Genomic DNA, 24,846 nt, shown 5'->3' with positions numbered 1-24,846 from the left:
CGAGGCCTGATGTGCATTTTCCGTGGCTGGGTACACGGGGCACCCCAGTAGTTTCACAGCTCGTTGGCACGAGGTGGCTACGATTGCAAGACTGGAAGAAGCGGAGACACCATCAGTAGCTTCCAGTACTTAACTCCACAGCGTGCAGCACTTGAGAGGCCAAAACGGGGCCTCTTGTTTTAAAAACTGTAATGCAACATTATAGATTACAGCTGTGATGGAAATCGAGCCCAAATGATTCCCCTTCCCTAAGTCTGTGGGCCACACTTAATTTCCTAGAGGACAGAGGGGAGGGATTTCTGTCGGGCAAGGAGGTGGGAAGCCCTAGTTTAGATCTGTGTCTTGCTAAAAAAATTCAAAGAACCGCAACCACTTGCTATGCACTTACTGTATGCCAGATATTGCATAAAGCACTTTTTATTTTTTTGAGATGGAGTCTCATTCTGTCTCCCAGGCTGGAGTGCAGTGGTGCGATCTTGACTCATTGCAACCTCCGCCTCCCAGGTTCAAGCGATTCTCCTGCCTCAGCCTCCTTAGTAGCTGGGATTACAGGCATGCGCCACCATGCCCAGCTAATTTTCATATTTTTAGTAGAGACGGGGTTTCACCATGTTGGCCAGGCTGGTCTCGAACACCTGACCTCAGGTGATCTGCCTGCCTCACCCTCCCAAAATGCGGGGACTACTGGCGTGAGCTACCATGCCCGGCCAAAACCTGCTTTTTTTTTTTTTTTTTTTTTTTTTTTGAGACGGAGTCTTGCTCTGTGCCCCAGGCTGAAGTGCAGTGGCGCGATCTCGGCTCACTGCAAGCTCTGCCTCCCGGGTTCACGCCATTCTCCTACCTCAGCCTCCCGAGTAGCTGGGACTACAGGCGCCCGCCAACACACCCGGCTAATTTTTTGTATTTTTAGTAGAGACGGGGTTTCACTGTGTTAGCCAGGATGGTCTCGATCTCCTGACCTCGTGATCCGCCCGCCTCGGCCTCCCAAAGTGCTGGGATTACAGGCTTGAGCCACCGTGCCCGGCCTTTTTTTTTTTTTTTTTTTTGATGGAGTCTCACTGTCACCCAGGCTGGAGTGCAGTGGCGCGACCTCAGCTCACTGCAACCTCCATCTCTGTGTTCAGGCAATTCTCCTGTCTCAGAGGTCTCCTGAGTAGCTGGGACTACAGGTGCCTTTCACCACGCCCGGCTAATTTTTGTGTTTTTAGTACAGACAGGGTTTCACCATGTTGGCCAGGCTGTTCTCAAACTCCTGAGCTCAGGTGATCCACCCGCCTCACCCTCCCAAAGTGCTGGGATTACAGGCATGAGCCACTGCACCTGCCCAAAACCTGTATTTTAAAAGGCTGTGCACTGGGGAGATGCAGATGCCTGCCCAACGATGCTTATGTGGTGGAGAGTGCCGACAATAAACAATGCTTTAGCGAGTGGTCAGAGCCACGAGGACAGGCAGGTGTGACAGGGACAAGGCAGAGGGTGATGGGGCGCTGCTGATCCGGTGGTCAGAGGAGACCTCTTGCAGGGGGCAGAATTTGAAGGGGCTGGGCATGTGTGGCTGGTCTCCTCAGTCACAGCCAGTGCCACACTGTTCTTTTTTGAGACAGCCTGTCGCCCAGGCTGGAGTGCAGTGGCATGATCACAGCTCACTGCAGCCTCTGCCTCCTGAGCCCAAGTGATCCTCCCTCCTCAGCCTCGTGGGTAGCTGGGACTACACAGGTGTACACCAGCAGCCCAGCTAATTTTATTTTTTTGTACAGATGGGGTCTTGCTACATTATCCACACTGCTTTCAAACTCCTGGGCTCCAGTGATCCTCCCACCTCAGCCTCCCAAAGTGCTGGGATTACAGGCGTGAGCCATCGGGCCCTGATTCACAGACCGCCCAGGAAGTTCTCCCAGGAGGGCAGTGTCTTGGGTCCTCAGTAGCTTATGCTCCACTGAACCCGGCAGCTGCTGTGTCAGTATTTGCAGGTGGAGGCAAACACAGGGTGGCTACATCTCACGAGGATTTGAGGAGTACGGAGAAGCGGCTCTTGGAGCTCCGGGGAGTAATTTAGGGGCAGTTTCTGGCCCAGTATTGTTGTCTCTGGAAGCACTGCAGGACGTGTAGTTATCCTTGGGGTCAACTCTAAAGGTCAAGCGCATGTGCAAAATTATGTACACACTCACGTACGCAGCTTGCTCACTGGTGTCCCAAACACCTATCCCTTCACCACCGTGCGACCACGGCATGGGGCGCCCTGCCACCCGGGGAGGCTGAGAAGGGACCCTGGGCTGCAGCCTCGGCTCCATGGCTCACTACCTCTGGGTGGGTCTCAGCCTCCTTCGGGCTCAGAACCTTCTTCCATGCTTGACTTTCCCAGGAATTGACTCTGGTTTCCCGAGAAGCTGCACCGGGGTATGTCTGGGTTTGGTGATGTTGTGTGGCGTCCGTAGGTGTCCTCGTATAAATCGGTGGCTGGCCAGGGGGACTAGAGATGTCTAACTTGCTTGACTGGTAAGCACATCGGGTGCTTCCCAAAGTGGATTCTGTTGTACCCCAGGGTGACGGACAAGGATGCCCACGTCCTAATCCCTAGGACCTATGAACACATTGGTCTCCAAGACAAAGGGAACTTGCAGAGGTGATTAAGGTGAAGGAATCCGTGGCTAGACGTGGTGGCTCATGCCTGTCATCCCAGCACTTTGGGACGCCAAGGTGGGAGAATCACCTGAGGCCATGAGTTTGAGACCAGCTTGGCCAACATGGGGAAACCCCATCTCTACTAAAAATACAAAAATTAGCCAGGCATGGTGGCGGGTACCTGTAATCCCAGCTACTTGGGAGGCTGAGGCAGGAGAATTGCTTGAACCCGGGAAGCGGAGGTTGCAGTGAGCCAAGATTGTGCCACTGCACTGTAGCTTGGGCGACAGGGTGAGGCTTCATCTCAAAAAAAAAAAAAAGAGAAGAGCTCCCGTAGTCCACCCAGCTGACCAAAGAAGTGGCTGAAGGGCTGAGGTTTGAACCCACCCAGCAGCGAGAGCAGAATCCGAACCCTGATTTGTCACCATCGTATGACCAGGTAGGAACAGCCTCACCTCTCCCGTGGGTCACTGGGACTCAAGGAAGCCCTGCCCCTCAATCCAGCAAACCTGTTAAAAGGCACGGCATCCCCATTAAACATCCACTTTATGGCTGTTGGGTTTTTTTGGAATCAAAAGGCCCTGTTCTAACTTTGCCTTTCAAATTATGTGACTAGGAGTCACGCATGCAATTTGAGACTGGCAATCATCGTGGAGCCTTGGGAGTTCCTTGGGAATGAGAAAATCTAACCTAGGAGCTGTTTTGAAATGGAATGAAATCTTTATGAATACAAAATTTAGCAGTTGGTGAAGTTGACACATTTTGTAGCTGTGGAGACATTTCAGAAGGTCTTAATTCTACTTTTTCTTTCTTTTTTTTTTGAGATGGAGTTTCGCTCTTTCACCCGGGACTAGAGTGAAGTGGCGCGATCTCGGCTGACTGCAACCTCCACCCCCCAGGGTTCAAGAAAGTCTCCCGCCTCAGCCTCCCGAGTAGCTGGGATTACAGGCACCCGCCACCACGCCTGGCTAATATTTGTATTTTTAGTAGAGATGGGGTTTCCCCATGTTGGCCAGGCTGGTCTCAAACTCCTGACCACAGGTGACCTACCCACCTCAGCCTCCAAAAGTGCTGGGATTCAAGGTGTGAGCCACCACGCCAGGCCATAAGGTCTTAATTCTGATTCTGCTGTTTTCTTTCTGTATGGCTGGAGCTGGTCATTTCCTCACCGGGACCCCCTCCAGACCTCTGGCATCGCATTTCGCCAGGGCCCCTGTGAAACGTGAGCATCCGAGGCTCTATTCCTGTAAGGCTCCCCAGGGCCTGCCAACATGTATTAAGCATTTACTGTATGCCAGGCTTTTTATGTGGATTAACTAATCTTTGTAAAGATCCCATATGGCAACTACAATGATTACTCCCTCCTTCCAGTTAAAGCAGCTAAAGCAGACAGTAATGATGACCTGCCCATGGGCAGGTAGGTAGTGAGAAGGCTGGGTGCCAGGCAGTTGGCTCCTAAACTTGCTCTCAAGAAGCTCCCTGTTTCTGCTCCAGTGGCTCTCATTCCCGTGATGCCCCACAGCTCCCCCTCCCCTTTAAAAATGTCTTTAAAATGATGGGAAATGATACATAACAAAAATTCACCACCAAATGGTATACCAAGGCCAGGCATGGTGGCTCATGCCTGTAGACCCAGCAACTTGAGAGGCCAAGGTGGGAGGATGGCTTGAGCTTTGGAGTTCGAGGCTGCAGTAAGCTATGATCGCACTACTGCACTCCAGCCTGGGAGACACAGCGAGACCCTGTCTCGTAGAAAAAGGGAATTGGAATCTTCATACAGTGCTGGTAGGAATGTATAATGGTACCACCACCGTGGAAAAGTCTGGCTATACTTCCAGAAGTAAAACACAGGCAGTTATAAGTCAGCATAGGACCCAGCAATCCCAGTCCCAGGTATATACACAGGAGAATGGAAAACAGGTGTTCAAACACATACACATCCATAAATGCTCACAGTAGTGTGATTCACACACAACTGCCCACAGGGGGGAACCACCCACACGTCCATCAGCATCTCCTTTTCGTAACACATATTTTGTTCCACCCACCTTTTCTCTCTTGAAATAAAAGTTAAGAGTTAATATAACGTACCTACACTCAATTATTAAAGAAACAGGCTGGGCGCGGTGGCTCACGCCTGTAACCCCAGCAGTTTGGGAGGCCAAAATGGGCGGATCACTTGAAGTCAGGAGTTCGAGACCAGCCTAGCCAACGTGGTGGAACCCCATCTCTACTAAAAATACAAAAATTAGCTGGGTGTGGTGGCGGGCACCTGTAATCCCAGCTACTTGGGAGGCTAAGGCAGGGGAATCATTTGAACCTGGGAAGCGCAGGCTGCAGTGAGCCCAGATCCTCGCCACTGCACTCCAGCCTGGGTGACAGAGTGAGACTGTGTCACCAAAAAAAAAAGGGAGGGGGGGAAACCAGGACACAAACACGCTTGCAGGAAGAAGGCCACATGATGAAGATGGAGGCCGAGACTGGGCAATGTTTTTACAAGCCAAGGAATGCCCGGAGGTGCTCGGCAGCTGTCAGAAGCCAGGAGGCTCAGGACAGAGCCTGGGAAGGATGCAGCCCTGCCTACACCCAGATCTCAGACTCCTGGCCTCAAGAACTGAGAGCCAATGAGCTTCCTTAGGCAGTCTATGGTGCTTTGTGACAGCCGTCCTGGTAACTTGAGTGTTTTGTTTCTGCGTGGAACAGCTGGTTCCAGGCCCAGCTCGTTGGAAAGGGCAGGGCTCTTCTGCCCCCATAGGATGTCCAGTGGGACTGGTTCCCTTTCCAGCTCCCATGGGGCACCCTGGCAGGCAGGGGTTGAGCCCCTGCTTCATAGTTCAGGAGGCCACACCCACCTCCAGGAAGGGGTGCTCCGTGACGTCTGAGACACAGAGGTCTGAAAACAGGGCCTGCTCCCAATCCCAGGCTGCCTTCTCAACACAGGCTGAGCCTGCCTTTTATTGCCCAACAGGGAAGCTCTCAACCCCGATTTCTAGACTCTGGCTTGTCGGGGAGACAGGCAAGCCGCGAAGAACCCGTGTGCAACACGGAGGCGGTGTGACAACCAGTACACCTGCCACTGGAAAATGACTCCAGAAGCCGCCACCGTTGGGGAGGCTCCGGAATGCGTTCACGGTGGCTCAGGCCCAGACAGGACGCTGAGGGCCAGAGCCAACCTGCCTTTCATGCTCCGGTGTCTGCAGCAAGCTGGGCTGGATTTTAACATGGCTTTTTTAAAACTTAACTTCCCAGCGGGGGCGCGGGAACTCCAGCAGAACTGGCGGCTGGAGGAGGGGCCTGCGGGTGGCTGTCCTAGACACGGAGGGGAGGGAAAGAGGTCCCCAGCAGGTGGCCCTGCCAGTTAACTCTCACCACACCACACCCGGCTGGGCTGCCCCTCCCGCCGAGAGGGCACGAGGCTGACCCCATGCACCATCCTCTGCCCCAAGATGCCTGCAGCCCCCACCCCTGGCCAGCACCAGTTCCGCTCATGCACCAGCAGTTCCGAACAGGACAGCTGCGCCTCACAGTGGCCGGCCCCTGGAGGGCCCTGGCACGGAGAGCTGCACGCATGGGCCGGCAGCCTGCGGGCTATCCCGGCCAATGAAGTGCCTCATCTGGCACAGTCTTTAAGGAAGAAAATGGGCATCACACTCAAATGCACTTTTGCAGACAAATGGACATTTCCCGAAGAACGGAGGGACCAGCTCTACCACCTGGGCCCATCACCGAGTCAGCGCCGTCCCACTCCTGCCCAGCTGCTGGCAGGACACACTTGGCAGCCAGGGGAGGGCGGGCCCACCACACATGGACCATCCCTGACAGCCCACCACACACCAGCACGGGACACAGCCCCAGACTGAGGTGGCAGGGGGAGGGCTCCCCAGGGCCTGGCACGCCCTCACCACTACCCACGCAGAGACAGGCTCGGGGTAAAGGGGTTGGTCTGAGGGCCCCACGGTGCACAGCACCCCCTCAAGAATTCCTAGTTCCCATGGGCTGACTCCCCAGCCTCAGTTTCATCCCATGATGGGGACCTGGACAGCCCACTTCCTGGGGCGGTTATGACAACTCAGCAGGATGATGCAGGCAAAAGACTTTGGCAGCGCCTGGCAGAGCCCACAGTCACCATGCAGTCACACCACTGCACCCAGGGTTGGTCCCATCTCGAGCTCTACGGCCACCAGGACTCATGCACGTGCACACGCACGCAAGACTGCGAATGGTAAACTTTATTAATGGAAAATGGAATGCCTCGTTAACAGAAACCTTGATTTAAAAATGGCAGAACAAGAACACATTTATTAAAAAAAAAAAAAAAAAAGTGAGTTCACATTGTATTGAGCTACAACATGGTGGCAGGATTTACTGCTTTTAAAAAGATCCCTCAAGTTCAAGGGAACCCTGGCTACCAGATTCAACAGTGCGTCTGCCCACCTGAAAACTCGCAGTGAGTGGGACTTAGTAGCGGCGGGTGAAGTGGGGGTATGGGGGGGGATGGGGGTGTGGGTGCGGGACTCTGCTGCCCCGGTCCTGGCTGGCCACTCCGCCACCTTCCAGTCCGCCACCTGGCACCACATGGCCCTGGGAATGTCCACCTTGTGCAAAGCCGCCTCGCCTAGGAACAAAGTCAGACATTTTTTTCCCCTTGAAGTGCTCAGCGTTTTCATCGTAACATGGGTTCAGTAACGGTCCTGCGGCCTTTAGAGCGCTTGGGTTTTTTTTCCAGGTGAGAAAAATCATCATCACACATTGTATTCCAGGTAACTCAAGAGCGTTATTTGCATAAATTGCAAAGAGCTGCTTTTTGCTTTGTTTTCAAAACATCCAACCCAGCCAGCTGATCAAACATGCAAAAAAGGGAGAGGAAGTGAGGAGCAGGAGCGAACCACCGTCCTCCACGGACAACACGCCTTACCCCGCCACTCCACCGCGGCTTGCCATGTGCCCCGGCCCCGAGGGCCCAGACAGGCCCCTCTCGCCACCTAGAAGAGAAGAAGGGTCTGCAAATACTCTCTCCCTGGGGAAGCCCCTGGACACATGTGGGGGCCGCAGCCACCCTCATCCCTGGAGCCAGTCCCGTACCTTGCCACCTGGCGTGTTCCCGGCTGGCCGCGCCTGCATCCATGGCACCCTGCCAGGCGCGTGCCTGGTGCTCCTCCAGCCGCTGGTTGTGCTCTCCCCAGTCACGGCCACCCCTTTGCCAAAAGAAAAAGCAGACATGCAGCCATTTGATGAGCCTCCAGGGTTGTGTCGGGAGCAGGCGCACCCACCCTCACCTCAGTTGCATGGTGGGTCACGCCACACAGCAAGGGCTGCATGTCAAGTGGGCAAATCATGGGAAGGGACATTTCCCCAAAGATAGATGTGCTAGTAAGCACGTGAGAAGGCGCTCAACGCCACCCGGAAATGCCAATCCGAGCCACACCGAGATGCTACCTCCCCGCGGCTGGGATGTTAGAATCACACAGTAACACACACTGCGGAGGGTGCGAGGAAAGGGAAGAACCCTCGTCCACTGCTGGTGGAGATGTAAAATGGTGTGGTCACTGTGGAAAAGTTTGGTGGTTCTTCAAAAAGTTAAGCGCAGAATTACCATGACCCAGCAAACCCATTCCTACCTGCCAGAAATGAAAACACGGCCAAAGACACCTATGCATGAATGTTCCTAGCGGCAGGATTCCTAACAGCCAAAGGGAGAAGGACCCCAACACCCATGAGCTGATGAGCGGATAACATTATGTGGTGTCTCTGGACCATGGAGTGTTCAGCCTCAACTAGGAAGGAGGCGCTGGCCCAGGCAGCATGTGGAGATGAGCCCTGAATACACCAGGCTTAGGGAATACACAAGCCAGGCCCAGCAGGCACACCGCGCAGGCCAAGAAATGACTCAAGACAGCAAATCCAGAGCCAGAAAGGGACCTGTGGCTACCAAGGGCAGGGGGGAAGGGGTGCAGCTGCTAAGAGGGGCAGGGTTTCTTTTGACGTGATGAAAATGCTTCAGAATCGGCCGCGGGGATGGCTGCACAGATCCACGTACATGCAAACCTCCACTGACTGCACACGTGAAACGGGAAGTGTGTGTCGTGTGAATTATACTTAAAGAAAGCTATTTGTTTAAAGTTTCAGACAGAAACTCTGGGAGATGAAAATCCGAGTCAGAGTTTCTGTCTGAGTGGCCGTGCAGGAAAGCAGCCAGACCCATCTGCATGAGTGCCTGACTGCTGTGGGTTGCCAATTGCAGTGACAGTCAGGCCAAGTGAGCCAGCCCACAAGCCCGAGAGGGGCCACCAGAAGAGCCCCCAGTGTGCACCTGCCAGGCAAGTGCAATACCACCTTGGAGGGAGCAGAAAGCTCCCGTGTGGAACCTGCCCTCGGTGACCCGATGGCGCCCAGCCGCTGCTCACTGTGGATGAGTTTCCCATTTACACTCCCGAGGTATTTACCATAAAACCCACCAAGTGACAGGACAAGAGTGCTAATGAAGTCGCACAAAAGAGAACACTTCACACCTACTGATCAGAGCACTGCCACTGTCTGTGCTGCCCAGAGATTCAGGAGAAGCTTCGGGTGTCCTGGGACACTCGGCACAGCTCCGAGTCAAAGTCCCTGGCAGAGGTGAAGTGCCTCTCAGTGCGAAGGGAGGGATGGAACGGGGCAGCACAGGGGGCCAAAACCCACCCTGTGGCACTGGGCAGAGGCCGAGGCAGCCCTGGGCCAGGGTTGGAGACAAGACAGGACACTCAACTCACAGAGGAAAGCAGGGCAGCAGCCGCAAAGCGGTCCCGCCACCAGCCTCCTCACGGCCAGCCCAGGCAGCAACAGGACAAACAGGCAGGGGTGACTGCAGCTGGCCAAAGAAACTAGAGAGGCACCCAGAGTCCTCCCAGACAAGCCTGCACCCCAACAACGCTGACAAGGCTCAGAACGGCACCCCCACTGCAGTGCTGGTGAAGGTGGCTTTGGACACCTGTGGAGGACCTGGCCCAGTGTCCTCAGCCCTGAGTCCTGGGTGGAGGGTCCTCATAAGTGATTCTAATAGGCAGGGCAGGGTTGAGAAGCCCCACCCCAGACCAACTAGGGGTCAGAGACAAAACCCAAGGAAGACACGTGTAAAGAGGCAACGTGGAGGCAGGGGCGAGGCTGCTCTACCACGGACGGGGCAGGACTAAGAGCTTCAGCGCTGTCTCTCCCAGTGTGTACGCAGCCCGAGATCCAGACATTCACAACTGCAGGCGACCCCCAGCTCAAGAATGGGGATGGGCCACTCTGGGCGACCTGGACAGCTCCATCCCTGAGAGTCTGTTCTGTGCTTTCTTCTTGAGAACCTGGACTAAGTCAGGGGTTTCAAATGGCAGGACCCCTGGTAGCCCGTCCTAAAGCTGCCCTAGCTGAATCAAACCTTGGGGACGTGCCCTGCCAGGCACCAACCTTTTCCCAGGTTAGGACAGATGCTCCCCACCCGGCTGGGGCTCACTCACTAACCTGGCGGGAGGGGGCAGCCCCCGGCCTTCACTCAGCCTCTTGTCGGAGCCGTAGCCTCCCCAGCCATCACGGGAGTCCCGGCCGTGGCGCTCTGGGGGTCCTCCGTGACCATGGCGGTCATCTCCGTAGTGCTGGAAGGCAAGAGAGGGACAGGGTGACACTGACCACGTCACCCACATAGGCCCACCTCCTGGGAGGCCTGTCCACCGCAGGCCCCAGGGCGGCAGGTGGGGCGGAGCTGAGAGAGGACTGCAGGGCGCGGCCTCAGCCCTGCTGGGCCTTGCTTCACTGACCCTCTGTTCCCTGGCTCCCCTCCTCGCACCCCTACAGCAGCACCACTGCCCTACCTGAGCTGCTCCAGGAGCTGGGGCACCCTGGCATTACTGCCCTCAACAGCTCTGCTCAAGGTCCACTAAGACGTCACCAAACCCTGTCTTCCCTGAGAAGTCGGGCGCTGCCTCCTTTCCGATAACAGGAGGGCCCTTGGCGGGTCAGCCCCCATGTGCTCTGGCAGGGCCACGCTTCCGGCCTCCCTGGCCAACCAACTCTGCACAGAGCAGCCAACAGCCAGGAAGCAGGCGGGTGCTGCCTGCTGTTATAGGCCATTACTCTGCCACCCACCTCCCACCTCTCCATTGGGCTGCTGCTTTCTCAGAACTCACACCCTGCCACCACGCACGGGGCACCCGCATGGCACCACAGAGACTCAGGGACCACTCTTGTGGTCTTCAGCCCCCCGTGCCCACCCAGCATGGACTTGAAACATGGGGAACCCCGGGCTCCCCCATCTCCCCGACCCTGGCACATGTGGGCTAAATGATAACCACCATTTGGGTTCTTGGGGGAACCCCACAGGCACCAAGACCCAAAGGCTCCCTGAGCAAGTGGACAATGAAGAGACACTTGAGGTTTCTACTGGATAAAATGAAGCAAGAACAAGCCCGACATATTTGAAAATGACAGAAACTTGCACATTACAAAACAATCAAATATTTGCACTTCTTTTTTTTTTTTTGAGACAGAGTCTCGCTCTTGTTGCCCAGGCTGGAGTGCAATGGTGCAATCTCGACTCACTGCAACCTCCGCCTCCCGGGTTCAAGCGATTCTCCTGCCTCAGCCTCCCGAGTAGCTGGGATTACAGGCACTCACCACCATGCCCGCCTAATTTTTTGTATTTTTAGTAGACACAGGGTTTCACTACGTTGGCCAGGCTGGTCTTGAACTCTTGATCTTGTGATCCACCCACCTCAGCTTCCCAAAGTGCTGGGATTACAGGCATGAGCCACCACATCCGACTAAATATTTATACTTCTAGTCGCTGGCCAGAACCCACACTTGCATACCCGCCACACATGCTGACTTGGTTGCCACCTCTCGGGGATCAAGCGGCCGCCTGGCTAGAAATGGTCCGCGATGCCCGCACAGCAGTACAGTGGCCCCAGGGCTTGGCATCGGGGCTCTACTCACCTGCCCGTCCCGGTGGTCTCCCATCATTGGCCTCGAACCCTCCCGCCTGCAAAAGGAAAAGATCCCGTTCAAACAGCGCCAGGCACGACTACGCATTTCTGCAGGTCAGGCAAGTTTCACGACTGGGATACTTATTCCATCCCATCACATAAAAACTATAACTGGCCTGGGAAAAAAAGAAAAAAGCTAGCTCAAATCAAAAGGCTTTTCCCCAGGGGCAGAAACGAAGTCAGATCCTAAAGAGGTGGGAATAAAGATCTCACTGAGCTAAAATTCCTCGGGGAGATCTCAGGGGAACAGGGACAAACAGAAGCCTCCAATGATCCCTCATCTTTGGTCTGACCCAATGCGTGGGACTCATCGAAATTCACACCAACTCCACCCCAAACTCCAGCAGAATTAAGAGTGTGGCCTCTCAGCCTCCCTTTCCTGTTCTTCCTGCTCTGACATTCTGACTGAAGGAGCCAATGAATGGGGAAATGGGTCAGAGATGTGCAGCCGAGGGGAGCCCAAAGACAGAATTCTTACAGTGGAACCAAGGGCTGCCTTTTTAATAAACTAGATGTATTCCTCATTTTAAAAGGCTAAAAAACCCACCCAGGCCCTCAAAATACAAAACAGGCCTCATGAGAAATTCTGCACGTCCTCCATCAATTCTCTGGTAGCTCTTGGGCACAACCAGGTTGTGCTGACAAACACTGCTGCCTCACAAGAGAGCTCGGTGTAGACAGCCTGCACTCAGGCCCCTCCCTGGCCCACCAGTGAAAAGAGTCGGTGGATGGAACAAGCTCTGAGATGCCTTCCTATGAGGCAAGCTGGGGATTCCAGCAACTCGCTCAAGTTCTGTGCAAGGCCAGAGTCATCCACTGTGGATCTCAGAAGTAAACGAGGCTTCAGAGCACACAGGAACCCCTGCACTGGGCTGAGAACGAGGTCAGCTGGATGCCCCGGTGCCCACAATGACTGTAGCTAAAGGAGGGGATGGGACCGCTGACCTGTCGATGGCGTGGTCCTGGTACTGGCCCCGGTCTCGATGATCAAAGTCATGGAAGCGGTGGTCCGGCCGGGGAAAGTCTGCACGATATCGGTCCTCCATCGCCACACGCTTTCCTTCCGGCCAATAGGCATCATCTCGTCTGTTGGTTTTTATTTTAAAAGAATGCAAATTCCATTTATGAGGGAGGAGGAGGAAAAAAGGAGGAGGTGGAGGTGGGGAGGGGAGCTCTCTCCCCCGACCCAATATCGTTTAAAATGTCCTGCAGGGCTAATCTCTAAACATTCGATCATCACTGCTTTGATTTGATAAATTAAAACCGCCATTAACAGCCGAAAGGCACACTTGTGTTCTCATCCAACAGTCCCGAAAGGAGCACTGCTGTGAGCTCATTGTCTCGTGAGGCTGTTAATACCCTGATCCCCCCTCATGAGCACAAATGCAACTGAAATGAAATATTTGATTCTTCTGGAATGGCATTAGAGTTGCCACACTTTTACTTTCCCTGCCTTCCACGGGAGCCTGAGTCTCCCTTTGAGTTTCTTGCAAAAACAAAGAGAATTAGATGGGGTGATAGTGAACTACACACAGCTCTGGACGGCATCCAATTATCTTCTTCCTGATTTTTACCAGAAAACTAGGCTCACGGAGAGGGGGGTGAAGGGTGACTGTCAATTAAGCCGCCTGGGGTAGCTAGAGACCAATAAACCTACTTTCTAAATCAGAGGCAATTTCCTTTTCCACAGCGCCTACTCTGCCTGTCTACAAGGACACATGAGACCGGCAGAGACAGTGGTGGCCAACTTGGGCCTAATGGGCGTTTGGTTGTCTCGCAAGACAGAGAACACCTATGCTCCACGGGTAAGTGGAGAGGAAAAGCATCACAACCCCTTCAGCAAGTGGCAGCCATCAAGTTTCCCAGAATAACTCAAGTTCGGGAAGATGCTACACAGCCTCTGGTGGGGACAGTGAACTAATAAACCCGCAGCAGCGCAATGAGATCTGCGGGGGGTCCCCAGGGCGCATGCTCCATATCAAATTTCATTCTCCCCACAGACAGGGACGGAAGGGAAGCCGCTGTTCTGCTGGAAAGGTGAACACCGCTGCCACGCTGGCCTCCGTCCTGCCCGCGCTCTGGGCGGGACTCACCGGTCCAGGTCGTAGGGCCTCCGCCCGGGCCGCCGCTCCTGCTCGTAACGCAGCTGCTCCTGCTGGCGCCGCAGCTCCTCGCGCTCGCGGTGGATGCGCTCCTGCTCCTTCCTGCGCTCACGCTCCACGCGCATGCGCTCGCGTTCCAGCCGCTCCCGCTCCATGCGCTCCCGCTCCAGCCGCTGGCGCTGGCACTCGAGCTGTAGGCGTTCCCGCTGCAGCCGGGCCTTCTCCTTCCGCTCATGGAAGGCCTCGAGGCGTTGCTCCCGCTCCCGCTGCTCACGCTCCCTGCGGGGACAGGCGAGGCTGCCCTGAACTCCCTGCGTGAGCCTGGCGAGGCTGCCCTGAACTCCCTGCGTGAGCCTCCACGGAGAAAGCCCGGTGCCCAAAACTGGGTGTGTATTGGAAGCAGAAAAAAGAAATGGATCCAAAAGCTCACCGGACTTCCCTGAAGTTGCGCGTGCAGGGGGTTACCTTACTTAACAAAGTTACCTTAAGAAAAGCAAAGGCAGCACAGCTGGCAACATTTCTAGGTTAGCTCAAGAACATTTTCCAAACGCTATGAGCACAGCTTTCGCTTTACTGAGCAATATTTGAGGAAAAGCGACAAGAGAACGCCAGGCATCCCGACATGAAAAGGCCGAATGTCAAGGCAGAGGGACAAGCCTCCTTCAAGACCACAGCCCAGAACGGAGCCGCGGCAAAATGACAACTGGACTCTGCTTGCAGTTTCTGACCTCATGTGAAAGGTTTCAACAGGGAAGATCGAGGCCTCAGCACCCAGGGACCATCTTATCCCATCAAAGCCACACACGGCTGGGCTTTCCGCATGGGGCAAGGTCCAACACCAGAGGGGTGAAAATAGACTTTGAGCCAGCAGAAGGCTCAGCCTGTAATCCAGCACTTAGGGAGGCTGATGCAGGAGGATCGCTTGGGCCCAGGAGTTATCAGCCTGGCAACACAGCCAAACCCCATATACTGTAAAGGGCTTCGATGACTTCTTAAGAGACAGGGTCTCACTCTGTCACCCAGTCTGCAGTGCACTGTTGTGATCACGGCTCACTGCAGACTTGAGCTTCTGGGCTCCGGTGATCCTCCCACCTCAACCTCCTGAGTAGCTGGGACTACAGGTGCGCGCCACCATGCCCAGCTAATTTTTAAATATTTTGTAGAGGTGGGGTCTTGCTACATTGCCTAGGATGATCTTGAACTCCTGGCTTCAAGTGATCCTCTGGCCCTAGCATCCCAAAGTGCTCGGATTACAGGTATGAGCCACTGCACCTGGCCCTTTGATGACTTTCATGCCACCTGACATGTCTGGCTCACGTGTGAACAGGTGCTGGCCCCTGCCTCGAGGACCCAGGTGAAGCACGACACCTGCCAGCCCAGGCACTGGCTCTCGGGCACACAGATTCCGCACTCCAAGTACAGCTGGGAGAAGGACAGCCACCCCAAGAGGAAAAAACCAGCCCACCACCCCACCCAGCTCCACTCACCGCCGCCTCTCCGTTTCTCGGATCTCCCGTTCCCGCTGCCTCTGGCGCTCTCTCTCCCTTTGTTCTTTGATTTTATCAAACGACAAGATGTCTCTCTTTTCTTTGCTTTCTGACTTGCGATCCTGACTCTTGGAGCTCTGTTTACCAAAACTGGTTTATTAATGTCAGGAAAATGATTGCAACAAACACACAACGGAGATTATGCGCATGTGCATGAGACTAAGATTCTCTGGTCCCACATGGTGTAGATGGAAGGCTGTGGTCTCCAGACCAGAGGCCCAGGCATAGGCTGCTTCCCTCCAAGTTTGCGTTTTACTGCCTAATCCAGAATCCTCCTTTCACATGTCAAGGGGCATTCATGGAAGAGAAGAGGTTGGCCCACGCCTCAGAAAACCTACAGGCACAGTTCTTCTAGCACAGCACAGCCAAGGACTCACATAATCCAAAGCAAACCTAGGCCTCTCAGAGCCACGGGCACATCCGCACAGGGCCACTGTGGCCATTAGTTCAGAGGGGGACAGCAGTCAGACCAGCTGTTTGGACAGCTGGAGGGCAGACTGCATGTTTCACGTCTCAACTGCTGGCTCAGGACTCAGGCAGACAGCTCTAAATAGAATATGCCAGGCCGGGCGCAGTGGCTCACACCTGTAATCCCAGCATTTCAGGAGGCCAAGGTGGGCGGATCACGACGTCAGGAGTTCGAGACCAGCCTGACCAACATAGTGAAACCCCCATCTCAACTAAAAATACAAAAATTAGCCAGGCGTGGTGGCGCATGCCTGTAATCCCAGCTACTCAGGAGGCTGAGGCAGAAGAATCGCTTGAACCTGGGAAGCAGAGGTGGCAGTGAGCCGAGATTGCGCCACTGTACTCCAGCCTGGGCGACAGAGCAGGACTCCAGCTCAAATAAATAAATAAAGAGAATATGCCAAAATGTTTTAATGCAAAACAGTGCTCCTAATAAGGTACAGAACACTAATAGCCAACTTCCATAATTTATTTTTTGTAGGTTTTTGGGTTTGAGACCCAGTCTTGTTCTGTTGTCCAGCCTGGAATGCAGTGGCTCAATCACAGCTCACTGCAGGATCAAGTGATCCTCCCACCTCAGCCTCCTGAGTAGCTGAGACCACAGGTGCACACCACCATGCCTGACTAATTTTTGTATTTTTGTAGAGACAGGGTTTCGCCTTATTGTCCAGGCTGGTCTCAAACTCCTGAGCTCAAGTGATCTGCTGCCTCATTCTCCCAAAGTGCCGGGATTACAGGTGTGAGCCACTGCACCCAGCCTATATTCATCATTTTCTATCTGTGGCATAAAGCTCAGAGCTGTAACAACTGACTCCCATTTCCAAGGTTCTCCAAGGCCTCACCCAAACTGGCTACACATCAGACCCTCCCAGGAAGCTTTTAAACAACACAGAACCTGAGGCCTCCTGTTGATCCACACAGAATCTCTGGGGCAGGGGCCTGGGAAATGGCATTTTAAAAAAGCTACTCAGTTTATTTCCGTAATTAGCTCCCATAGGAGAGAAAGAGTGAGCAGTGAAAAACAACCAACCCAACAGAAAGACAGGCAAAGGTCAAGACGAGACATTACACTAATTATTAATAAAATGCAGGCTGGGGAGAAAGGGACACACACACACACACACACACACACAGGAGAGACACACATCACCCAGCACTTTGATGGCAAGCTTTGCCTATGAGACAGGCAGCTGTCTTACACACACTGCAGTAGAGTAAGAAGGGGACAGATGCCCACATACCACCGCACAGTGGGCAGCACAGCAGGCAACAGTGCCAGCACGGGACTCCTGGGTTCTCAGGCCAGCTTAGCCACTTACTAGTGACCTGGCAGGTGCAACACACCCAGGAGACTTAAGTCCCCTCCACAACCTTTCTGAACAGCCCTTTATTTCAAAATACAAAAGTTAAAAGAGGCTGGGAGTAGTGGCTCACACCTGTAATCCAGCAAGTTTGGAAGGTGAAGGCGAGAGAAACACTTGAAGCCAGGCTAAGCAACAAAGTGAGACGCCCCCACCCTTTATTTTTTTTAATAGGTAAATATTATGCATAAAATAAAAAATATATATAAAAGCTAAAAGAAAAAAAAGCAAAAAGGAAAAAGGCCAAACCGCATGTGTCTGTATGTAGAGACCTCCAAGGCATACTACACAGAAAGTGCAAGCTCCAGCACATCCTCTGCCTGTGGTCCCACGGCACGCACAGGAGACATGTGTGCAGAGGAAGCCGAGGAGCCCAACTGGACACACGGAGACTTTAGTATGCCCGTGCTGCAGCTCCCCAAGCTGACCAGATGTTCTAATCACGCACGTGTCATCACTACTTATTTTCAACGTCACAGTTACATGGGGGTAAGATTATGGGTCTTTTTCAATGTTCTACTCTAGATTTCTCTATCTTATGATTTTCATGTGAAAAATGACATTAGGAACTGATACTTTATAAAATCCAAATGTTCATTTTAAAAACTAAGTCTTGGTTGGGCGCGGTGGCTCATGCCTGTAATCCTAGCACTTTGGGAGGCTGAGGCGGGTGGATCACTTGAGGTCAGGAGTTCGAGACCAGCCTGGCCAACATGGCGAAATCCTGTCTCTACTAAAAGTACAAAAATTAGCCTGGTGTGGTGGTGCGTGCCTGTTGCCTGTAATCCCAGCTACTCGAGAGGCTGAGGCAGGAGAGTCGCTTGAACCCAGGAGGCAGTGGTTGCAGTGAGCAGAGATCACGCCACTGCACTCCAGCCTGAGCAACACGGCAAGACTCCATCTCAAAAAAAATAAAAATAAAAAAATAATTTTAAGTCTTAACAACACAAAGTGGTCCTGGCTGAATACAGTGAACTCTGCACTCATTAAAAAAGTACTGTCACCTCATGAATATCTTAGCTAGAATCTGCAGCTGGGAAGCAGATGTTCTTATTGTTTCCCAGAGTGAAAAACGCAAATCAGACGCTATTTCGTCTAGTTGTGTGCACAACTCGAGAGGTGCAGCTCTTGATCTGGTAACATGACCAGCACTCTGTCCTAGGCTGGTCTCTACCTTTTTGGTTAATTTAATAGGAGACTAGAAAACCAGTGAAAGAAAGTAACCTGCTATTAAGTCAACCAAAGAGTAGGACCTGCCTTCCGGCTCGAAACGCCTGGGTCTGGCCCATCCCACCCTATGGCGAGCTGCTGTGTGAACCAATGCTCTGTCTGAAGGCAGCATATCCCGGTCAGGAGCCAGTAAGGAAAGCAAACACGGATGGGCACTGCTCTGCAGAAAGCACCGGGATTAATGTGTGTGTCTGTATCTGCAACCTACACAATTATCGCGCCTCCTACAAACTTCAATTTTAAAGGCAAAACAGTGCTGTTTTCATAATGCGAATTAAAAGGGTCGTGGAGCCATCATGATAAACAGCTGGCCCTGAGATGGCAGAGGCAATACTCACTCTCTCTTTGGACCTGCTCGTGGTTTTCACGCTAATGACGGGCTCTCCTTTCGATTTATCCATCACGACCGTCCGCTCCATTCCTCTGCTTCCTTCAGGAAAAAACACAGCAAACTATCAAAACCTGTGGACGCCCCAACTTCCCTCAGTAAACAGCACTCTGATGGACCCTGGGCTTTGGACACACAAGGCATGAGTCAAGTGACTGACACTAGCCTTGGGAGCCTCTATTTCTCATCTATTGTGAGCAACATGGTAACACGGGCACAGAATCACGGAGGCACCCTCACAGGTCTTTACACAACTAGAGGGACCTGTTCCCAACCTACAGCTTAAACCTGCAGCATGCACACAAGCACAGCCATCCTGCAGAGCCCTCCGTGACCCTCCACTCTAAAGCCACACAGCTCCGGAGCTGGTCTATGCTGTCACTCCTCCCTGACATTCTATGAAGCTCCGCAGTATCCAGCCCGTGCTTGGAATCACTGCAACTCTGAGAGAGTGCCTTGCCAGATGGGTGGGCTTCCCTCCATTCATCTCCAGCAATAAAGGCTTCCAAACCAATTATCTCTCCTGACGACAGAACCACCAGGCTCTAACCACTGGAACAATGACTTATTTGGGGAGATTTATAATACTTGAGGAACATTTTAAAAACACGTTCCTCGTGAGACTCGGGGTAAATTAGCCCGAGAGCTGAAGATCCAGCTTGTAATGTGCTGTACCAAATTTCAATGCTCCAGATGGTTGGGTTTTGTCTCTATTTTTCTCTTCCTTGATGGGGGAGGTGGAGTTGGCTTATTTTTTTGCCACAAAACATTCTGAGTCTCATACAGATTCAAAGGTGTAAAGCACAATGAACTTTTATAAAATGACGACAGAAGTGGCATCGTCCAAATGGAACCACTTCAAAAGATGCTTGGAGGTTTCAGTTTTCTCTGTTTTTACTACCTCCAGCTTTAACATAATGTGGGGAAAACTTTACTGCACACCTGCAAAATAGCATCAGGTTAGTCATAAGAAACTCGGACAACTCACTCTTGCAAATCCCACGCTACAATCAGCCAAAGGCCCTGAAAAAGCCCAAACTCAGTTCAGCAATACATGTAAGCCCTGAGTCCCAAGCACTTCTGGATTCCCGATGTTGTATGGAAACTCCTTTAAGCCATTTCATCAACAGACTCGTTTAACAGTGACATATCAACAGCCAAACAGCCATGTCACCAGAGCTTGCTGTCCTCACCTTCCCTCGGAACCCCACCTACTCACCACCCGTGCCAGGCCTTCCCCTTCCACAGCTCTTAAAAGGCTCTCATCACCTGATTTGGTGACTCTAGACCGATTTGTAGGTCCAGGTTTCAGCTCATCCTGGTCTTTTTCTTCCTTCTTAATGTCTTCAGGCTTTTTTTCCTCCTTCTTCTCAATCTTCTCTTCCTTCTTAATTACGGTTCTATTTAAAAACATGGTTATCAAATTTGAGTTCACAAGACTCTGTAACAGGAACGGCTCACCCAGAGCCTCGACTCACACATACTCAGATGTCCACACAAAACAAATCACCCCAGCAGCAATTAGGTGGGAAAAATTATTTGAAAACCATAGTAATAACAGTACTCCTCTTTAGATACAGGCTGTATTTCCACTTCTATTATGTGCTAAATCGAGGGATATGCACAATGAAATTCCTGGGGATGCATTTCCAAAATGTCAGACAGGCTGGCACGCAACAGTGACGTGCAGGTGGACATGAGAAACACGCCAACTTAGCCGGGCGCGGTGGCTCACGCTTGTAATCCCAGCACTTTGGGAGGCCGAGGCGGGTGGATCACGAGGTCAGGAGATCGAGACCACGGTGAAACCCTGTCTCTACTAAAAATACAAAAAAAATTAGCTGGGCGTGGTGGCGGGCGCCTGTAGTCCCAGCTACTCGGAGAGGCTGAGGCAGGAGAATGGCGTGAACCCGGGAGGCGGAGCTTGCAGTGAGCCGAGATCGCGCCACTGCACTCCAGCCTGGGTGACAGAGCGAGACTCCGTCTAAAAAAAAAACGAAACAAAACAAAAAAAAACACGCCAACTTGACATGAGAACACTTCTGAAAAGTTTATTTTAATGTTTCATCATGTATGTGTGGAACATTGTTTATAAGCTTTATAGGGAAAAGCATTTCTTCCCAATACAGCCTCAACAGGATGGAGGCACAGTGGCAGGACACCAAGCCCCTACTGCACAGAGCGGCAGGCCATCTACCCGTGAGGCCAACACCCCTCGACCGCTAACTGCTGCATACTTTTAGGGAGTTAAAATGATGTGTTATGTGCCAGTGAATACGGGAAGGTGTTAAGTGCCATTTCAATCAAAGGCAACTTTCTCCTAAGCGGTGAAATAAATCATCTTCGCCACTCAAGCTCAGCTGCTGCGTTCCCTAATGCCATTTGTCTCAGGCAATTAAACTGCACACTGACTCAACACCAACGACGTGCCAGGGTCCAGGCAGGAAAGTCAGGCCCCTGCAAGGCCCTCCAGCAAGCACCTGTTGGCCTCTCCTCCAACCAACCCAGGCAGGGTTCCCGGCAGAGCTTCCAGAGAGGGAAGCCTCTCTGAAGGCTCCGTCTCCCCTGCCCTTCTCAACCTCCACATCATGGAGTTGTCTTTAAAAAAAAAAAAAAAATACTCATTTTGAGACAAATTTTAAATACACACCATAGTAATTAATGGTATATCCCAGAACTGACTATTGTAAATCATCTCATCTCCTCTCCCTCATCCCTGCGACAACCACTAGGGTGGCCTTAGTGTCAATCACTGGGTCTGCCTGACCCTGGTAATCTACAGTGACATTTTATAGAGTGTCTTAGGAGTGACATGAACGAGGCTATACTTCATACACTGCTCTACAGCTTACTTTTGTCACCACATGGTATGCTTTAAAGAAGGGTTTTTAGGCTGATCACGGTGGCTTATGCCTATAATCCCAGCACTTTGGGACCAAGGTAGGCGGATCACAAGGTCAGGAGTTCGAGACCAGCCTGGCCAACATTGTGAAACCGCGTCTCTACTAAAAATACAAAAAAATTTAGCCAGGCGTGGTGGTGCATGCCTGTAATGCCAGCCACTCGGGAGGCCAAGGCAGGAGAATTCCTTGAACCCGGGAGGTGGAGGTTGCAGTCAGCCGAGATCGCGCCACTACACTCCAGCCTGGCGACAGAGAGAGACTCCGTCTCAAAACAAACAAACAAACAAACAAATAAATAAATAAATAAATAAAAAGAAGGGCCTTTAGATCCTGAGACAGAACTTAGGGGGAACAAAAAGGGTCTGACTCCTTTCACCTGCTGCACAAAATTCTGTGTTTATTCATCTGCTTTCCTTCTAGTAGATAAATACATATGCTGGAAAAAAGACTGGAAGGATATCCAACAAAAAGCATCATCCCCAGGTGTTGGGATTACACCTGACATTTACATGTGCTTTCTGTATAACAACTGTATAAAAACCACCACTCATCCAAGATGGCAAAGGCGAGCCCCTCTTCTTCCCCTCTTTGGAAAGCTTCTCTATTTCACAAGGCCAACCACTCACCTAGAAATCCTTCAAATGGAAGGGAAGGCTAATGAAGGTGTTAATTTGAAGAAAAAAATAAGGTCAAAACAAATTTTTAAATGCTCAACCTCCTAGGCAAACAACTTGCAGGCAGTTTGGTCTTAAAGATCTTAAGTTCGCCGGGCGCGGTGGCTCACGCCTGTAATCCCAGCACTTTGGGAGGCCGAGGTGGGTGGATCACGAGGTCAGGAGATCAAGACCATCCTGGCTAACACGGTGAAACCCCGTCTCTACTAAAAAATACAAAAAAAATTAGCTGGGCGGGGTGGCGGGCGCCTGTAGTCCCAGCTACTCAGGAGGCTGAGGCAGGAGAATGGCGTGAACCCGGGAGGCGGAGCTTGCAGTGAGCCAATATCATGCCACTGCACTCCAGCCTGGGCGACAGAGCAAGACTCTGTCTCAAAAAAAAAAAAAAAAATCTTAAGTTTATCACCCAGTTAAGAGCCATGGGGCTCCAAGCAACCTTCATAGGTTGAATCCCAGCCTTGCCGTTTCCCAGCGAACTCAGGCAGGGCGCGCTCTCCTCTCTAGGCCTGTATCCTCTCCTACGTAGAGCAAGTACCTCACAGGGCTACTACAAGGATGGAGGAAACTGCTGCATTCCCAGTGCTGGCCACAGGACCACCCCATACTGTTAGCTAATTATTACCACCTTTCCCACAAATACAGAAAAACAATTAACGAAACACCCAAGATACCAAGCATACCGCAAACCTGCAACAACAGTTCCCCATCTTCCACCAATAGACTTTTTTTTTTTCTTAGCAATGCTGATGGGATGTGTCTTTTTGAAGTTGCTGATTAAATTAGGGGGCTCACCCCCCCCCCCCCAACCCCTCCTCCAAGTTCATGAAGGCTCATCTGACACCCATTACTCAGGGGCCTACTGATTTCAATCTGGGGCTAGGTGCAGTGGCTCACGCCTATAATCCCAGTCTTTTGTGGGGCCAAGGTGGGAAAATTGCTTGAGGCCAGGGTGGAAACCAACCTGAGCAAAAGAGCAAGACCTTGTCTCTATCAAAAATTTAAAAATTACCTGGGAGTGGTGGCCCACACCTGTAGCCCCAGCTACTACGGAGGCTTGGGCTGGGGAGGTAGAGGCTGTAATGAGCCATGACTGCATCACTGCACTCCAGCCTGGGTGACCCGTCTCAAAAAGTAAAATGTTTTTTAAAAATAATAATTCCAATTAAAAATAATAATTCCAATTTGGCCATGATGTAAATTGGTAATTACATCTTCAAAAACCCAGTTCAACTATGTCCACAGACATGTTTACCCTCTAAACTGCATTGACAACGTAAACTGAAGGCAGACATTCAGCCTTCTGAGACACTGCCATGATCAGATATACCACCGAAATCTACCTTCTCAAAAGAGAAACCTACGATTGTATTAAAAATATAAATAACCCACACCCGCCTTGAAAGATCTGTCCCTACCTCCATTTTGATTAAAGATATAAATCACTCCTTTACAAAAATAGAACCTCAGACCCATGGTTCCCAACTACTACGCCAAGGTACCCCAGGGTGCCACCGTGAACTCACAGGGTGCCTTGGAATATTTTTAATTTTGAAGTAAACACAGCAATACTTGCCATCTGTCAGATACAGCACCAACTACTCACTCAAGGTCATTCACTGCAACACTAGACCAGGCTACATTCCTTTGGATGATGCTTTATCTTTGAAAAACTGGGTTTATGACAGTTGCTGTGATTAATAAGTGAGAACTGCATGAAAATCAACGTGGATGAGGAAATGATTCCAAGGTCTGAGAGGCTGTACAAGGGACCAGAATATGGAAAACGACATTTTGTGTATACTGTTTTTTCAAAAGGCTAATCAGTTATCAGGACACAACTACATGCTGAGGATCAACTGTATCCACTTTTTAAAGACATGGGCTACTTCGTTAAATAGCTTTACACAGAAAGCTGAAGACTGGCAGGGCGTGGTAGCTCACACCTATAATCCTAGCACTTTGAGAGGCCAAGGCGGGCAGATCACGTGAGCTCGAGTTTGAGACCAGCCTTGGTAACACAGCGAAACCGTGTCTCTACAAAAAGTAGCCTGGCTGGGTGGTGTATGCCTGCAGTAGTCCCAGTTACTTGGGAGGCTGAAGTGGGAGAATCACTTGAGCCTGGAAGGTGGAGGCTGCAGTGCCACTGCACTCCAGCCTAGGTGACACAGTGAGTCCCTGTCTCCAAAAAATAAATAAAAGCTGAATATTGAAGTGGCAGCAGAACACAAAAATCAGTTGAGACTCCAGCAGGAAGCTGGCAAGGCTGCGTGGGTAGAGGTGGGGACAGATGCATGTTCTTCAAGGCCCACGGTGGCTGCCCTTGCCCTCCTCCCAGGGATTCCAAGAGGAGGTTTGAAAATTCACTTTACTTTTCAATTTTGATCTCCACAGAATGATGTCTGTCGACACTCGATAATTTTTCCTTCTTCACTTCGCACTCTTTTCTGTCAGAAAGCTTTTTCCCAGCAGGCTCATTTTTGGCCTAAAATACAATAGACAGAAATGATGTGTGGCCCAGGGCTTCTCACTTGCAAACTCCATTTGCGAGTTAC

General features: G+C 51.8%; 1 protein-coding gene across 1 annotated transcript in view; it reads right to left on the bottom strand.

Moving 5' to 3' along the window:
• Positions 1-6,836: 6,836 nt before the first annotated feature.
• SAFB2 (scaffold attachment factor B2) overlaps positions 6,837-24,846 on the bottom strand; it is a 36,520-nt gene continuing 18,510 nt past the window's right edge. Inside the window, exons 11-21 of the mRNA XM_030796290.1 lie at positions 24,664-24,776; positions 19,987-20,117; positions 18,668-18,759; positions 15,211-15,347; positions 13,715-14,002; positions 12,567-12,707; positions 11,572-11,617; positions 10,105-10,235; positions 7,705-7,817; positions 7,538-7,604; positions 6,837-7,237 (exon numbers count right to left, since the gene is read on the bottom strand). Of these exons, the coding sequence (XP_030652150.1) occupies positions 7,081-7,237; positions 7,538-7,604; positions 7,705-7,817; positions 10,105-10,235; positions 11,572-11,617; positions 12,567-12,707; positions 13,715-14,002; positions 15,211-15,347; positions 18,668-18,759; positions 19,987-20,117; positions 24,664-24,776 (1,416 nt within the window). The 3' untranslated portion in view covers positions 6,837-7,080. The remainder of the gene's footprint in view (positions 7,238-7,537; positions 7,605-7,704; positions 7,818-10,104; positions 10,236-11,571; positions 11,618-12,566; positions 12,708-13,714; positions 14,003-15,210; positions 15,348-18,667; positions 18,760-19,986; positions 20,118-24,663; positions 24,777-24,846) is intronic.

Source organism: Nomascus leucogenys, chromosome 17 (genome assembly GCF_006542625.1).
Source record: "Nomascus leucogenys isolate Asia chromosome 17, Asia_NLE_v1, whole genome shotgun sequence".
NCBI classification, from domain to species: Eukaryota; Metazoa; Chordata; class Mammalia; order Primates; family Hylobatidae; genus Nomascus; species Nomascus leucogenys.
The sequence above is the reverse complement of the archived record's forward strand: the minus strand, read 5'-3'. Positions and strand labels throughout refer to the sequence as shown.